Here is a 14,824-nt window from a genome sequence, read left to right as displayed (position 1 = left end):
CCACATATCATTTGATGGTTTAATTTATTTATTTATTTATTTATTTATTACATTTATATACCGCACCATAGCCAAAGCTCTCTGGGCGGTTTCCCCTTCCCTGCTTTAAAAGCTTGAAATGCTTTCTCTCAAAGTTTAGTTACTGGCAATAAGAGCTTTAAGCTGCAGTATGCTGGTACTTTCCCCCTATTTTTGACTCCACCCCTTTTGCCTTTGGCCCCACCCATCACTAGAATGCAGCCCCTGAGACCTTCTCCAAAATTGAATTCGGCCCTCAGCTGAAAGAAAGCTCCATCACACCGGGGGTTAACACACTCCCTACCTTCATGTTTTCCTTCCTCAGTTACTTCCTCTTTTCAAAAGAGGAAGTACACAACAAGCACGAGGCCCATTGAGTCCGCTGTTCTAATGGCGCTGCTTCTCCTGCACACAGCAGGAGAGAGCAGCCATTCCGAGTTTAAAAAAACAACAGACTTAAAGATGGGTTTTTTGTCACGCAAGGAAGGCCAGAAGGGGCGGAAGGTGCACAGGAGGCAGACGGCGCCATGTGAGGGACCTGAGCAAACTCCGTGAGTGCCCAGTAACGAGCGTGCAATAAAACGCCCGTCGGATGGAGCTTTGAGTCTCCCCACCACTGTGCTAGCTGAAGCAAGCTGGGTCCATCTTTCACTGCATCAGAGATGAGGATGAGCAGCAGGACCAGGAGAAGAGTGGGGTGGGATGGGAAGACGCTGCGGCTGCATCTTCTTTCATGGTTACGAAAGAGGCAGTGCACCTACCGGTTTCTTGGAAGTTAATGCACGGTCAGTGCAAATGGATTTTCCGAGACCTTATGACAGCTAAAAGACTGATATTATTACCTAGGAAGGATAAATGTTCACCTCCTATAATGCAATGGACAACGCTATCAGCATTTGAATGGGTGGTATATAGACACCACTTGCAAGTGGATAAATACATGGAAATTTGGTCTGCTGTTTTTGAAATTTATGCATAACTCTCTCCCCCCTCTTTTATGACTGGTGTTTCTGATGAAAAAAACATATAATTCCTATGCATGTAATGTTTGTTCTCCCCCATCCCCATTTGTTTTCAGTTCTGTTTTGTTAAATTCACACACACACACACACACACACACACAAATGAAACAGGCAGTACAGGTTCTGCAGGACATGGCCCGACTACACTGTTTCTGTACCAACTGGCATAGCTTAAAACTCAATGCTTTTCACTGATTCAGCTGCAAGTCATCCAACAATGACAAGTGCTTCTGCATGTGCACCAATGGACATCAGCTTTAAGATCCTTATTGTGGGGAAGACCTGCTATGTTAAGTCACATGGCTTCTTAGCCTTCTCTTGGTGGTGCTTTTGTGGCCTGTCCATGCTCCTTCCTTCATTACCTTTGGGGCCCATGTTTTTGCATCAGAGGAGAAGGAAGGTATGTGAGAGAGACTGCAGTGGTGTCATGGCTGGATTGACAGAGGGTCCAGAGCAGATGTTTGTTTGCCTAAGCATCTGTAATCTCCTTTCCAACTCAAATGAGTTCTCAGGACACAGAGCTATGTTAAAACAAAACGTTGAAGCATCCGAGGTACTTCCTGATGAGGCTTTCATTGTGCTGCCTAGGGAATTGTGCGAACTGTAGTCCAACAGAACTGGAAAGCACCAGATTGGGGAAGGCTGATTGAGAGGTTAGTTTCAGTTAATATGATTGGCTATGATGGCCTATCGGTAGAAAGAAGAAAGGCAGAACTATGCCTTTAAGAAGTTCATCAGTTTTAGTCCAGCAAAATTGCCAGTCCCCTAGGAATGGTAGGTTTGGTGCTAAGAATTCTAATCTTCTGCCCCACTCACACGGCTAAAGATCTCAGGGTTCCTTTGGGAATGACTGTGAATGCAGATATGCCCTAATTATATTGCTGTTGTCACTATTAGTCAACATCAGTCATAAAAGAGAGACAGTGTGATATAGTGGCTAAAGTGTTGGGCTGGGAGTCTGGAGATCTGAGTTCTAGGCCCCACTCGGCCATGGAAACCCATTGGGTGACTTTGGGCCAGACACAGAATCTCAGCCCAACCTACCTCACAGGAGGATTATGTATGCCATCCTCGGTTCCTTAAGAGGAAAAAAGGTGGAATATAAATGCAATACATAAATAAAAATAATTGTGATTAAATACACCTTTTAACTGGAGTATTTTATCTCACTGTTCTTTTTGTTTTTCTTTATAGTATTTCGTCAAGGTGATATTGGAACAAATTGGTATGCAGTTCTGACAGGATCTCTGGATGTTAAAGTTTCTGATACAAGCAACCACCAGGTAAAATTACAACTCTAGTATAGTATAATCCTTTGGGGAGAATGTTACCCACAAGTAGAGTTGTTGGAGAAATCCATAATGGATTCAAATGAGATTGGATGTGTGTGTATCTGACCTGTACATTCCAGAGTGGGCCGGTATTTTCCGAGTTGCACAGATTCTATGGACTTGTGGAAAGTTTTTTGTGTGTGTGTGTGTGTTTTTAACTTTGGAGGGAAATCTGTACAAATGTCCACTTGCAAACAAACTAAATTCTCATACAAACAAATTCAGCTCTGTCAATGAGCAGATGATGAAATGAAAGATGCATGACAATCTGCAAAACACAGACAGGACAGATTTAACAGAATCCCTACTTACAAGTTGATAAAACTGTTAAGGATTCTGTCAGTATTGTGTATCCCTCCCACCCCAACTCCCGTTTGCTGCTATAGTTCCTCTGTCAGGAGCGGGGGCGGGGGGAGATCTGCAGATGTAGATGAGGCAGTCCAGCTTCTTGGAGGACCACGACCATTGTGGCTTTCATAGTGGCTTGTTTTATGGCAGCTTTGTTGTGTGACTGCATGGGTGTTTGAGATGCAAAGGCTTCTTTACGTTTATGCACATGCCATGCTTGCTTTTCTAATTGTTTTTTTTTTTAGTTTTGTGTTGTCTCATTCATATTTGTTGACAGGGTTCAGACAACATGATAACCAATGTGTTATTGTGTTGGTTATTTAACCCATGGTTGGGTATCATGTTGTGTGGCGGCAGTTTTTTAACCAACGGTTGGTTATTTGGCTGAAAAATCTGTACAGCACCATGTACATTGATGGTGCTGTATAAATAAATAAATAATAATAATAATAAAAAACCAATACAAATAACCAACGCTGTGCAGAGTTGCGTATTTGAACCACTGTTGATTATCATGTTGTGTGTAGGGCAGCACTGGTTATTTCCTTGGCCCCCATTGCTCATTTTGTCAGCCTGCAAGAGCAGGCTAAGTGGCAGCTGCTGCACTAGTCCAGCCAGCAGGATAAATTTTCGGAAGCAGTGGCTGATGGGATACTAGCAGGAGGACTGAGGGAGAGAGAGGGCAGGGGATGAGCGAGTCAAATCAGCGTGGACTAATAGTCAACTCAATGCTGCTCCTAATCCACACCATGGTTGATTATTATCATGTCATGTGGGGAGTATCCCCTAGATAAACAACTGTCAAGCTGATTATTAGCCCACCGTTGACTATTGTGTTGTCTGAACACAGCCTATCTAAGTATTGTTATAGCCCCTTGAAGAAGGCCTAATCAAAAGCTAGTGGCATAAATGTGTCAAGCTTTTACTACAATAAATTTGTTTTCAGCATCCTGAGACTTTTCTCTCCTTTTGTGTTCATCTTGGATGCTCACCCGCCTTGCACTTTCATGAGATTCTATTACAATTTTTTTAAAAAAATTGGTTAACTTTTCACAATGGTGGATTTCCTTCAATCAATGCAGAGTCTGATTCTAAGCCATTTGCAGAGTGAGATGCTGGTGAGAGCCAAACCAGTGTCAGTGTATTGATGCTCTTAATTCTGATGTTAAAAGGCGATACGGAAAGCTGCTTAACAAGAAACACGTCCATCAGTGGGATTAGGGCTAATAACTGTGCATAGAATTGAGCTGCTAAACTATCACCCATGTTAAGTCTTAAACATATCCTTATTTCTCTGCCTGTTACTTTTGTTCCTCTGACTCTGACACTCACCTGCTTAAAAGCATAATTAGATTACTCTGTCCTTTCCCCCCTATGGTTGGAACTTTCCCTGTTCCAGCATTTATGTGTGATGCCACTCGTTTAGTGATGCCTTTAACTTAACGCTCAGACTCTCAGTCCCTCTATAAATCCAAACAAAGCCTAAATATATTTTGTTTGACCTTGTCTTTCCTACTTGTAAACTTCCTTTTTGTGGATGAAGTGTGTTATCTTTTCCTTCCTGTTATTGTCTTTCACATAGTCAAAACTGTAGGTTGTAAGGCAGGAATGGGCAACTTGTGGCCCTCCACATGTTATGGCCTACAAGTCCTAGCCAGTATAGCCAATGATAGGGTGACCAACTGTCAGGATTTCCCCGGATTTGTCCTGGTTTTTGTTCTTTCCATGGTGTCAGGGGGGATTTTCTATAATTTTCAATAATGTCCTGGAATGACACACCTTCCCCTTTAAGGCTGCCATTAGCATAGCAGGAGGGAATGACATGCTTTCTTGAGGCACATCATTCCCCCACCCCGAGCTCCAATTGAGGTCTTAAAGGGGAAAGTGGGTCATTCATGGACATTATAGAAAAGGCCCCAATTGGAGTGGATGGTGGTGGTGCAGAATGAAATCCTTTCCCCTCCTCCACTCCAATCGGGTTCTTTAAGGTGGCGGGGGAATAACGTACTTTCTGCAGGACTCAGAAAGCTGCTTCCCCCCACACATACACACTAGGTGTCCTCTTTTTTGGTTTCCCAAATATGGTCATCCTAGCCAATGGTGAGGGCTGATGGGAATTGTAGCCCAAAACATCTGGTTGTCCACCCTTATTGAAAAGATTTTGGACCAACCCAGAGACATCTGTCTTTAACTTTAGGGAGGAGCCATAATTCAGCAGTATAAGTTGTGATTTGTATGCAGAAGGTCATAGTTTCAATCCTCAGTACTTCTAGGCAGGGCTGGGAAAGACCCCTGTCAGAAATCCTGGAGAGCCACTGCCAGTTAGCGCTGACAATATTTATTTACTAGTGTGAAGCCCATGTCGCAATGGATGCTAGTAGTCCTGCTGTTTTCCCGCCTTTTTGCCCCACATTCCCCTCACCACAGAGGGGCTCATGAATAATGCAAATGTGGCTCATGCATAGTGATTCCCCCATCTGGAATTTGCATGTGGAACAGCCCCACCCCCTCCCTTATGCACCCCAATTGGTTGCCATTTGCCCCTCCCCGCTGCCAGTGACAGCGGAATTGCTTGGCTGTGCCATGGCTGAACAGGGCTAACTGTCATCCCACTGGTGGGGAGGCTGCTCTGGCCGTTTGGCGAGGAGAAAATTAATTGCTGTTAAAACTTGAGCTTTGAACATTTTTGAACTTTCAAAAATTTCTACACATCTACAGACCTCAAGCTTCAATTTAAAACAAAAATGAGCTAAATTGGTCAGGTAGATCTTGAGTAATAAGCCTTACACAACTGTGTTCTTATATAAGATTACATTTCTTTTTACCATCCTCCCTCTCAGAGGTTCATAAACCTAACTTAAAACCATAAAATACAATAACATAGTAAAACATAGTATAACAACCTAAAGCTTAAAACAGAAGAAAACCAAAGTAAAAACCAGAGTAAAAGCCAGAAGCAGTGTTAAGCTCTAAAAAAAGAAAAGTATTAAACATATTGAGCTAGATGGCCATTAGACTTGGTGTAAGTGAGTTTCCTAGGAAGGGAATGGCGTTTTGATATTGCTCTGCAAAATGCAGAGATAGCACTAAGCAGCAAACAACTCTGGAAATGGACGGTTAACATCTAAAATGTGAAAAATCAATATCACTTCATTTATCTTCAAAAAGAGCTTGCTAAAATTAGGTGGCTGATTTCTAGGACAATAGAAGTACGAAAAGCAGAACTTAGTGGCATAGGTTCGAGTGCGGGTATAACACTGGAATGGATCCTTTTGGACTGGCGTGCAGCTGCTGAGCAGGACTTAACTTCCTCCTCCCCTGGCAGCTCATACGTTTAATATTTTTAACCATTGAAAACAGGTGTACTAGAAATTTACTTCTTTTATACTAACATGGGCATGAATAAAACCAGTAACAGTTTTAGTGGAATGTCAAGATTAAGCAGGTAGCAATAATATTGAATAATACTGGATTGTATTAATACCTGCAAAATGTCGGCATACCACAAGATGGCAGTGCTTGAATGTATACAGTCTTTTTCTTTTCTTTTCCCCACTGAAATTCCCAACCTTCATCACCCATGCAGCTCTGTCACATTTCTTCATTTGGAAAGGTTTGTTTGCTTACTACAACCGACTCCCAAAGTTTATGAGCCAATAAAAGCTCCATCAGACAAATGTTTTATTCCACGCTCTTTACTGGGCACTCACGGATTTTTGTGGGTCCCTTTCACGACGTCGTCTGCCTCCGCCCCTTCTAGCCTCCTTCACGCAACAAAAAAACACCCCGGTAAGTCTGACTTATTTTTAAAGATGGAAGTTGCCGCTTTTTCCTGCTGTGCGCAGGAGAAGCAGCAAGATCAAAACGGCCCACTGAATGGGCCACGTGCATGTTGTTTACTTCCGCTTTCAAAAGAGGAAGTAATGAGGGACAAACATGGGCAGAGAAGCGATGGTAAGCAAACATGATTTTCCCCTGTGGTGCTGCTCTAAATCAGTGGTTCTCAAACATTTTCAGGTCACCGTCCCCTTGGTTCCACAAACTCATGCCCTACCCTACTCTATAAAGGTCATTATTCAGAATAGCGGTTTTTAACGATAATAACAATAAAATTCAAAACAGTAACAATTAATTGAATATTTATTCAAAATCCAATTACATTTTTGTTTATCCAATTAAACATAATGGATGAACTTGATCCAGTGATATCTTTTCAAAGTCTGATAGACATTTAGCAAGAATAATAGATATCACATTTAGTAACTAGGGTAGATAGAGTACCTCACTATTCTGTAAATTCTTCATGTGATGGATGGGCTTGATGAAGTGATACCAGTTTCCCAATGTTTGGTTTAAAGTCACTTAACATGAGTCTTAAATCACCACGTTTAGTAATCTGGAGTTGATTTCTTTGCTTGGAGAGAAGTAGGCAGACCACTCTAAAACCACATTCCACCAAACATGATGTTGGAAATGCAACCAGGAGCTTCTGAACCACTCTCCATAGTTCAGTATAGCGGGGCACACCAAGCAGGGTATATCTCTTCATTAGCGTTTTGGTGCTTTTGAAACATTTCAATTCACTGTTAAAAGGACTCTTCTTAAACAGTATTAATACATGCATGTATTCTTCCCCTATATGGCTTGGGACCAAAAAATGTCCCTGGGTTTTAAAACCTTCTGGAGAGGTGCTTCTTGGAAAAGACCACCTCGCGCGCCCCCCTGCCGCTCCCTTGCCTCTTAACGCCCCCCTATGCAATCCCACTTCCCCCAAGGGGGCACTACCGCCCACTTTGGGAACCACTGCTCTGAATCTAAACTCTCTGAATCGCTGTGGGCATGCCAGTGACCACCACAGCATGATATGTCAATGACAGTTTTTAAGTTACTAATTAGCCCACATACAGAAATTCAGCTTTTGTAGATTCCCCACCCTCTCCTCATGCACACTTTAAGGAATTTGTGACCCTGTGATCCAGAACAGAAGGCAATAAATGAGTTAGGATAGGTGACACTTTCAAGATTATGATGTAGTTCATTTCATAAAATCTTTGAAATGTTTTCCTGATGTTGAAGAACAGAAATGGCCTCTAAAATAACTTTCCTCCCGCCCTATTCTACATGTTTTTGTAGGATGCTGCAACAAGGACAGAAAAAGACTACACAGATTAACAGGCAATATGCTTAGGCTTCAATCCTACACTCACTTACCTGGGAGTAAGCCCCATTGAACTGAATGGGACTTACCTCTGAGTAGAAATGTATAGGATTGCACCTTTAGAGTCACATGGTGCAAGGTTCACCCTGATCTGTTGTGTACTATTAATTTATTTTAAAAATCCTTTTCTTATTCACTGTTTTAAACCTGACATACAAATAAAAGAACAGAGCTCCTAGAACTATGTTATTGGTTAGTTTAAGGTCAGGAGTAGGTGCCCTGGCACCCTTCAGATGTTTTGGACTACAATTCTCATCAGCCAGGATGGCCAATGGTTGGAGATTATGGGGAATGTAATCCAAAGCATCGGGAGGACACCAGGTTACGTACCCCTGCATACAAATAAATGTAAAACAGTATAAGATAAAAACAATAAAATTCTAAAATCCAGCTAGAACAAGAAGTCTGAAGACTGATGAAAATGCATGCAAAGGGGAACAGTTCCTCAGTTCCAGAGGGAGGTCATTCCACGGCCTTGGAGTCACAGCTGCAAAAGCCTTGCATCTAGCAGCAGATGTTCAGATTGTACAAATAGATAATAACTGAAACAGGGCTTAATTTAACAAATTAAGATGGAGAGGAAGGTTGATATATGATTGCAGTCTATTTAAAAAAGAAACCATCATAAGATAATAATGACGATAGATAGGTCTATTAATGGCTTATGTGCAAAGATGTCTAAACTGAACTTCCATAGGCAGTGGCAGTATACCTCAAAATATCAGATGCTGTAAACAAACAACAGGCGATGGACAAAGGCATCTGGCTGACTGTATTGGAAGCAGAATACTGGACTACAGAATACCAGAGTTTAGTTTAATCCAGCAAGATTGTTCTTGTATTTTTAACCATTTCTTTGGCTGAAAATTTCACTGGTTCAGCTGCTGTCAAAGGCATAGCTACAGAACCTGAAAAGTTGGCAAACATCAGCATAACCTTACCCTAAGAGTCTTACATTGAATTGCATTGGCTTAGGTGCACCTAAATTGGCATAAAACCGAGCTGTTAGAATGGTAACCTGGGAAGGGCACAAAGGTAATGAATTATTCCACATACCACTCCCCCTGCAAATTAGCCCACATCATCCATATAAGAGTGTGCCATAAACATCATATCATGTCAGCCAAGTGTAAACTTAATAGTCAAACCCTGATGACTCAAGCAAGATTACAAGGATAGGTAAAGAAAAAAAATCATACCTCCACAGTATAAATAACCACATCTACCTGCAGCTATGAATAATTTGTGCGGTGGTGGTGGGGAGAAAACACATTTCAAAATTTGTATCTACAAATGCTCTGTTTTAGCACAAACGCATTTAGCACATTTCTACAAACTCCCCACCCCTCCCCGCCTTTTCTTATTTTGGGAGGAAAGGACAATCAAGCTTTACCAAGAAAACGGAATTTTAAAACCATCATATTTGCCTCTTAAAACAGAAAGGCATTCAGAGGATTTGATGCTTCCAAGTGCTCAATTTTTGATACCGCATAATGTAGCTTGGTTGCCTCGCTATGTGAGATTTGTGATGTGACCTTTGTGCTTTCCCCATGCTATGTGCATCAAATCTGTAGGTTTAGGAACAAGCACATCTTTGAAAGTTCCTACCTCATCTTCATTTTAGACAGTTCTGTGGCTGTGCCCATCAGCTGGCCCCCAGGAGTGGGGTCCGCTGCAACTTCTTGGATTGCAGGGGGGAGCCACAAGCAAGGCTTCTAGCTGATCTCATTCCCAAAGTCAGTCCAACAGAACAGCAGGAGTTCCTATCAAGCAATGTTAACCCGCCTAATTGGCACCATGCACCGGATTTCCCCAAAGATACTAGATCTATGAAGAAGAGGGAACAGAAAAAGTCTGGGCTCTGAAGTCTAAGGTACCAAGTGAGCTTGCTCTCCATTGAAGGAAAAAGCTCATATTTTAAGGGTTTTTTCTTTGTTTCTTTTAAGCCCATATTTCTCACCACTAAAACTTCAGACTTTTTCTTATATGGACCCAGTCTCCCCCATCTTCTCCATGTTTGTTGCCCTTCCTGATTTTTTATTTTATTTTTCATACTGGACCTCCACTACATGTCTTTTGGTGCATTGATAGGAAACCCCTTACAAGAAACCATTCAAACACAGAAGACTCAAAGGTCTCCTCAAGGACATCAAAAAGACCTGAAGACCTGAGCAGAGAGGTGCATCTTAAACAGCCCCAAAGGCACAGAGTCCCATAATGATGGTGCCACAACCAAGAAGGCACTACTCCCCTGGCATTGCCCATAGACAGGATTGCTAACAGAGTGTCATGCCCCTACTTGAGGAGTCCTCCTCAGACGAGGAGCTAGAGGCCCCAGAAGCTCAGAGTTCCACAGAAGCTGAAGCCCCAGACCCAAGACCACCATCAGACCCGCAGGAGCCTGAGCCCTCAGGGGAGGTAGTTGCAGGACCATCCCTGCCAGGAGAAAGGGACTCTGCTTCTGAGGCACAGGCTGAGCACCCCCCCTGACCCCTGGGAGCGACGTTGCCTCAAGCAACAGGCGAATAAGGCTCCTGTGCGACGGCGTACTCGCCTGCAGAAAAGGTCTCCTCAGGGAGAAAGGGTTTCCTCAGGAGTAGGGCTCTGAAAGGAGAGCTTTGATTACTGCAGCTGAGCTCTGGGTGGGGTCAAACACCCAGAGCTCAGCTTAAAAGCCTGCATTAAAAACCTTTTAAGCAGGGCTTAAAAGCCTGCATTTGGAATCAGCCATGTACACTGATGGTGCTATATAAATAAATAAATAATAACAACAACAACTTTGGTCCACACACCTTGTATCGTGTTTCCTGTACCGTGACTCTGCCTGATATCCTGTTTCTTGACCTTTGGACTGCCTACCGACTGTGCCTCCGGACTGTGTAACTGTGTTTACCTGTGTTTTGACCTTTGCCTGTCTTGTGACTACTACTGTTATTGCCTGACCCTCTGGACTGATTGACTGCATGTGCTCTGACCTTGGCTTGGCTTGATCATCCCTCTGTTCTGCACCTTCGAGCATCCTACAGGCAGGACACAGAGTCTCCTCCAAAGATCTCAAAAGCTGAGCTGGTACAAACTTTGAGAGACCTTCCAACAAGTAGTTGGTCTCCAAGCCATTTAGGGCCTGGTAGGTCAACCTTGAAGAAGGCTCAGAAGTGAATAATAGGCAGCCAGTGGAGATCAGAGAAACTGGATGTAATATGCTATCAACTCTTCATGCCACTCAAGAAACAAGCAGCAGCATTCTACTCCAGTTGAAGTGTGAACAGTTCTCAAGGGCAGCCCCATGTAGAGCACATTACAGTAGCCTATGTATGAGGTTGCTACAGCATGGATTGTGTTGTATACCTTACTCAGTTGAAGTCAACAGGATGTTGATTCAGCCATTCAGAATGAATCCTACATAACTGGAATTTTTTTTTCTTATGCTGTGGATTTACCTCTTCAGACAAAGGTAGAGAAACAGGCCTAGCTAATTCAATGAAATGTTGGTGTTACAGTCAGTACAGGGCTAATAAAGGTTGTTTCTTTTAAAACCCTACCTGAGTATGTTAGTTAATGGCTGTAGGGCATTTACTAGACTAAAAGATTAATACTGTTGTAAAAATAGTCAAGGGAGAAACATATCCCAGAACTTAATAATGTTGCCATGTAGCAGGAACGACAAATTAAATTGTTAATGCTCTTCTGCCCCCAGAACTGCATTACTGATCTCTGTTTTCTTGAGAAACTTGTTAAATTCTTCTTAGATTCTTAATTCTCTTCCTGTACACAATGGAGCTTTAATCTTGGTGAAAAATTGGCTGCGGTCTATACAGCTAACGGTTGCAAGTTTATTTGGCAACGCAGAACTGTATGATTAGAATGCAGCAGCAGACCACTTTTCCCCATCACTGCCTCTGGGAAAAGCTTCATTTTCTCTAGTAGCTATTAAAGGCAAAGGGATCCTGACCAAAAAGAGAGAGGTTGGCAGCCCCAATGGAGACCTGTTCCTTCTACTGTGTTGTTATATCACTACCACCATCGATTACTGCCTATGCTGTGGTTGTGCAAAACACAGTTAGCATCATGCCCTTTATCTGCATCATTTGTAAACATTTTCCATTCCGCAGTATGGAAAGGCCCCTGGCTCTGTGGTTAAAGCACATGCATTGAATGCCGAAGGACCCAGTTTCAGACCATGGAATCTACAGATAGGACTAGGAAACACCAATGTCAAAAAAGTACAGAGCCACTGCCGGCCAGTGTAGATCAGGGATAGGAAACGTGGCCCTCCATATATTATTGAACTGCAACTCCCATCATTCATCACCACTGACTATGCTGGTTAGGGATGTTGGGAGTTGCAGTCCCACCACCCTCTGGTGTAGCAAGTGTTCCCCCACCCCTGGTGTAGCAATATCAAGCTCAATGGAGCAATGGTCTCAGAGTTGGTAGAAAGCAGCTTCTGCTTTCAAATTTAATGAGCTGCATATTGACAACTGCCAGAAAGTAGAAATGAGGCCTAGTTTTTAGTTCCTTTATCCAACTCATTAAATCTACTCTCCGAATTGCCCATTCATCTAGGTAAGCAGGAAATATGTCTTTGGTGCTTTCATCCAGTGGTTAATTAATTTCAAAGGAATAGCTGCTGGGTTAGAGTTGCCATTTGAGATCTTCCCTTTCCTCCTAGCCCTACTCATAAGCATTTTAACACAGGGTGTCCAGATGCTGTACTTGACAGAGGGCAGTCTTTTATTTGAATGTGTCCTCTATTTGAAGGGCTGCCCAATCCAAGTACAGCTTAAACATAAAGATCCCTAAAAAGGGAGAGACCCGAAGGGGCCTTGAGCTTGTCCATTAAGAGTCAGCACCTGGACAGCAGACTGGACAGGCACACAGGGCAGCTGATCAGTCTTCCTCCACTGTGGTGAGAGGTGTCATATTACTATTTAAATTATAGTTAACATTTCAGAATCTGCATCTATACATATACATAAACATGTGCAAATGCTCTGCCAAGTGGTGTCCTCCTTTGTTTTCTTTATGGGGTGTGTGTGAATTTCCTCCTTTTGGTGGGGGCTGATGCATACCTGCCGTTCTACTTAAAACTGCAGCAAGGCAGGCTGAAATTTAGCAGAGGAGGTTTTTCCTGGCACTTCTTCTGGTTAATTTCTTCAGGTCAGGTGCAGGTCAGAGCATAGGAGCAGAGCTGGGAGCACGGCTGGCAGACCAGCCAACCCGAGCTAGGATTTCAAACATGTATGGAAGCCATTTGGAATTCCTATTCCCTAATTTCAAAGTGTTTAGGGCTGTAGCAGTGCTTGCATTATGTAGAAAGAGATATAATAATAATAATAATAATAATAATAATAATAATAATAATAATTATTATTATTATTATTATTCTTACCCGCCTCTCCATCCTGATCGAGGCGGGAAAAAACAGTAAGTAGAAAATACATAAAATACTGATTAAAAGACTAGTATACATTGTGAAAACTTACTAAAATAGGGTTGGAAGGAGCTTCATGAGGTCCCTAAGACCCATTCCTTGATTCCCCCAATTTTAGCCAAATTGGGCTCTCCCCAGCCTTCTGAAAACAGAACCTAAAGGGACCATCAGAAAAAGAAGGGTTATCCAGCCAGTGGCACCACAGAGCAGAACTTTAGGACAGGAGTCCAGCCCCTCCCCCTTCAGCAGAATGAGCAGAAGAGCCCCCAAACACAGCAGGCCTGGCATTCTGAAGAAAGTGAAGTGATGTGAATTACTATCTAAAGAGCCCATCCACAAATCCACAAAGTTCATACCTACGTGAATGACTGGATCAAGTCTTGTCTGCGCCCCACCCCCCCGGCAATAATTTGAGCACTGGACTGTGGTGATAGGAAGCCATTTTCTCATGGGCAAGTTCTCTTTTAATGTTATTTGACGCAGACTGAACAGAGGTTCTTTCTAAGGCTGAATTTGAATTAAGAAATGCTGTGCTAAAAATCCTGCTGTGCCATTCATTGGTAAAGGAATCATCACACTGTAAAATATTTGCTCATGACTGAAGGATTGCGTGTCTTGGGCAGGACTACATCATGACCTCCCCCCTCCACCATCACTGAAAGGCTGAGTGCATGTCCCTTTAATTCTGATTCACAGGACGCGGTGACCATCTGCACCTTGGGAATAGGAACAGCTTTTGGAGAGTCGATTTTGGACAACACCCCTCGCCATGCCACTATTGTTACAAGGGAAAACAGTGAGCTGCTGCGAATCGAGCAGAAGGACTTCAAAGCACTTTGGGAGGTAAGCTCAAAAGACACTTGATCAATTATAACAAAGTTCAGGAAAGGACATGAACAATAATGGTCTAGTAGTCCATAACATTGACTGTGCAGGTTATGTACAGGTAATGCACAGATACCTGGTCAATTTCATTTGTTGGCTGATTCTGTGAAATCATACTTTTAAAGAAATATTTTCTAAAATGGTTGCTGTGTTAATCTGGTATAGCAAAAATAGAAAGGAGTCTTAATATATAACACATCATATCAACCCGGTTCCCTCCAGATGTGTTGGACTATAACTCCCATCTTCCCTAACCATCATGGATACATGCTTGCCAGAACAATGAGAATTGTAGTCCATCACATCTGGAGGGTGCTAGACTGGAAGAAAGCTGCTTTATCACCAGGTTCCTTTATGTCTTAAAGATGAACTTTTTTCTTTCTTTGCTGAATTACCATATATAAGTTTTTATTTTTGCTAAGTTGTCTTTAGCTCTGTTAAACATCCATATTTTTAAATGTTCTTTTAGCTGCAGCCTGAAATTGCTTTTTATTTGCCAATTTCTTTAATTCTCTTCAGTTACACTCCTCCAAAGATTTGGATGCTGCTAAATATTTGTAGTGTTGTG

General features: G+C 42.5%; 1 protein-coding gene across 1 annotated transcript in view; it reads left to right on the top strand.

Moving 5' to 3' along the window:
* Window positions 1-14,824, top strand: part of RAPGEF4 (Rap guanine nucleotide exchange factor 4) — a 181,634-nt gene that overhangs the window by 22,589 nt on the left and 144,221 nt on the right. Inside the window, exons 3-4 of the mRNA XM_063116392.1 lie at window positions 2,235-2,323; window positions 14,068-14,214. Of these exons, the coding sequence (XP_062972462.1) occupies window positions 2,235-2,323; window positions 14,068-14,214 (236 nt within the window). The remainder of the gene's footprint in view (window positions 1-2,234; window positions 2,324-14,067; window positions 14,215-14,824) is intronic.

Source organism: Elgaria multicarinata, chromosome 2 (assembly GCF_023053635.1).
Source record: "Elgaria multicarinata webbii isolate HBS135686 ecotype San Diego chromosome 2, rElgMul1.1.pri, whole genome shotgun sequence".
NCBI lineage: Eukaryota > Metazoa > Chordata > Lepidosauria > Squamata > Anguidae > Elgaria > Elgaria multicarinata.
The sequence above is the reverse complement of the archived record's forward strand: the minus strand, read 5'-3'. Positions and strand labels throughout refer to the sequence as shown.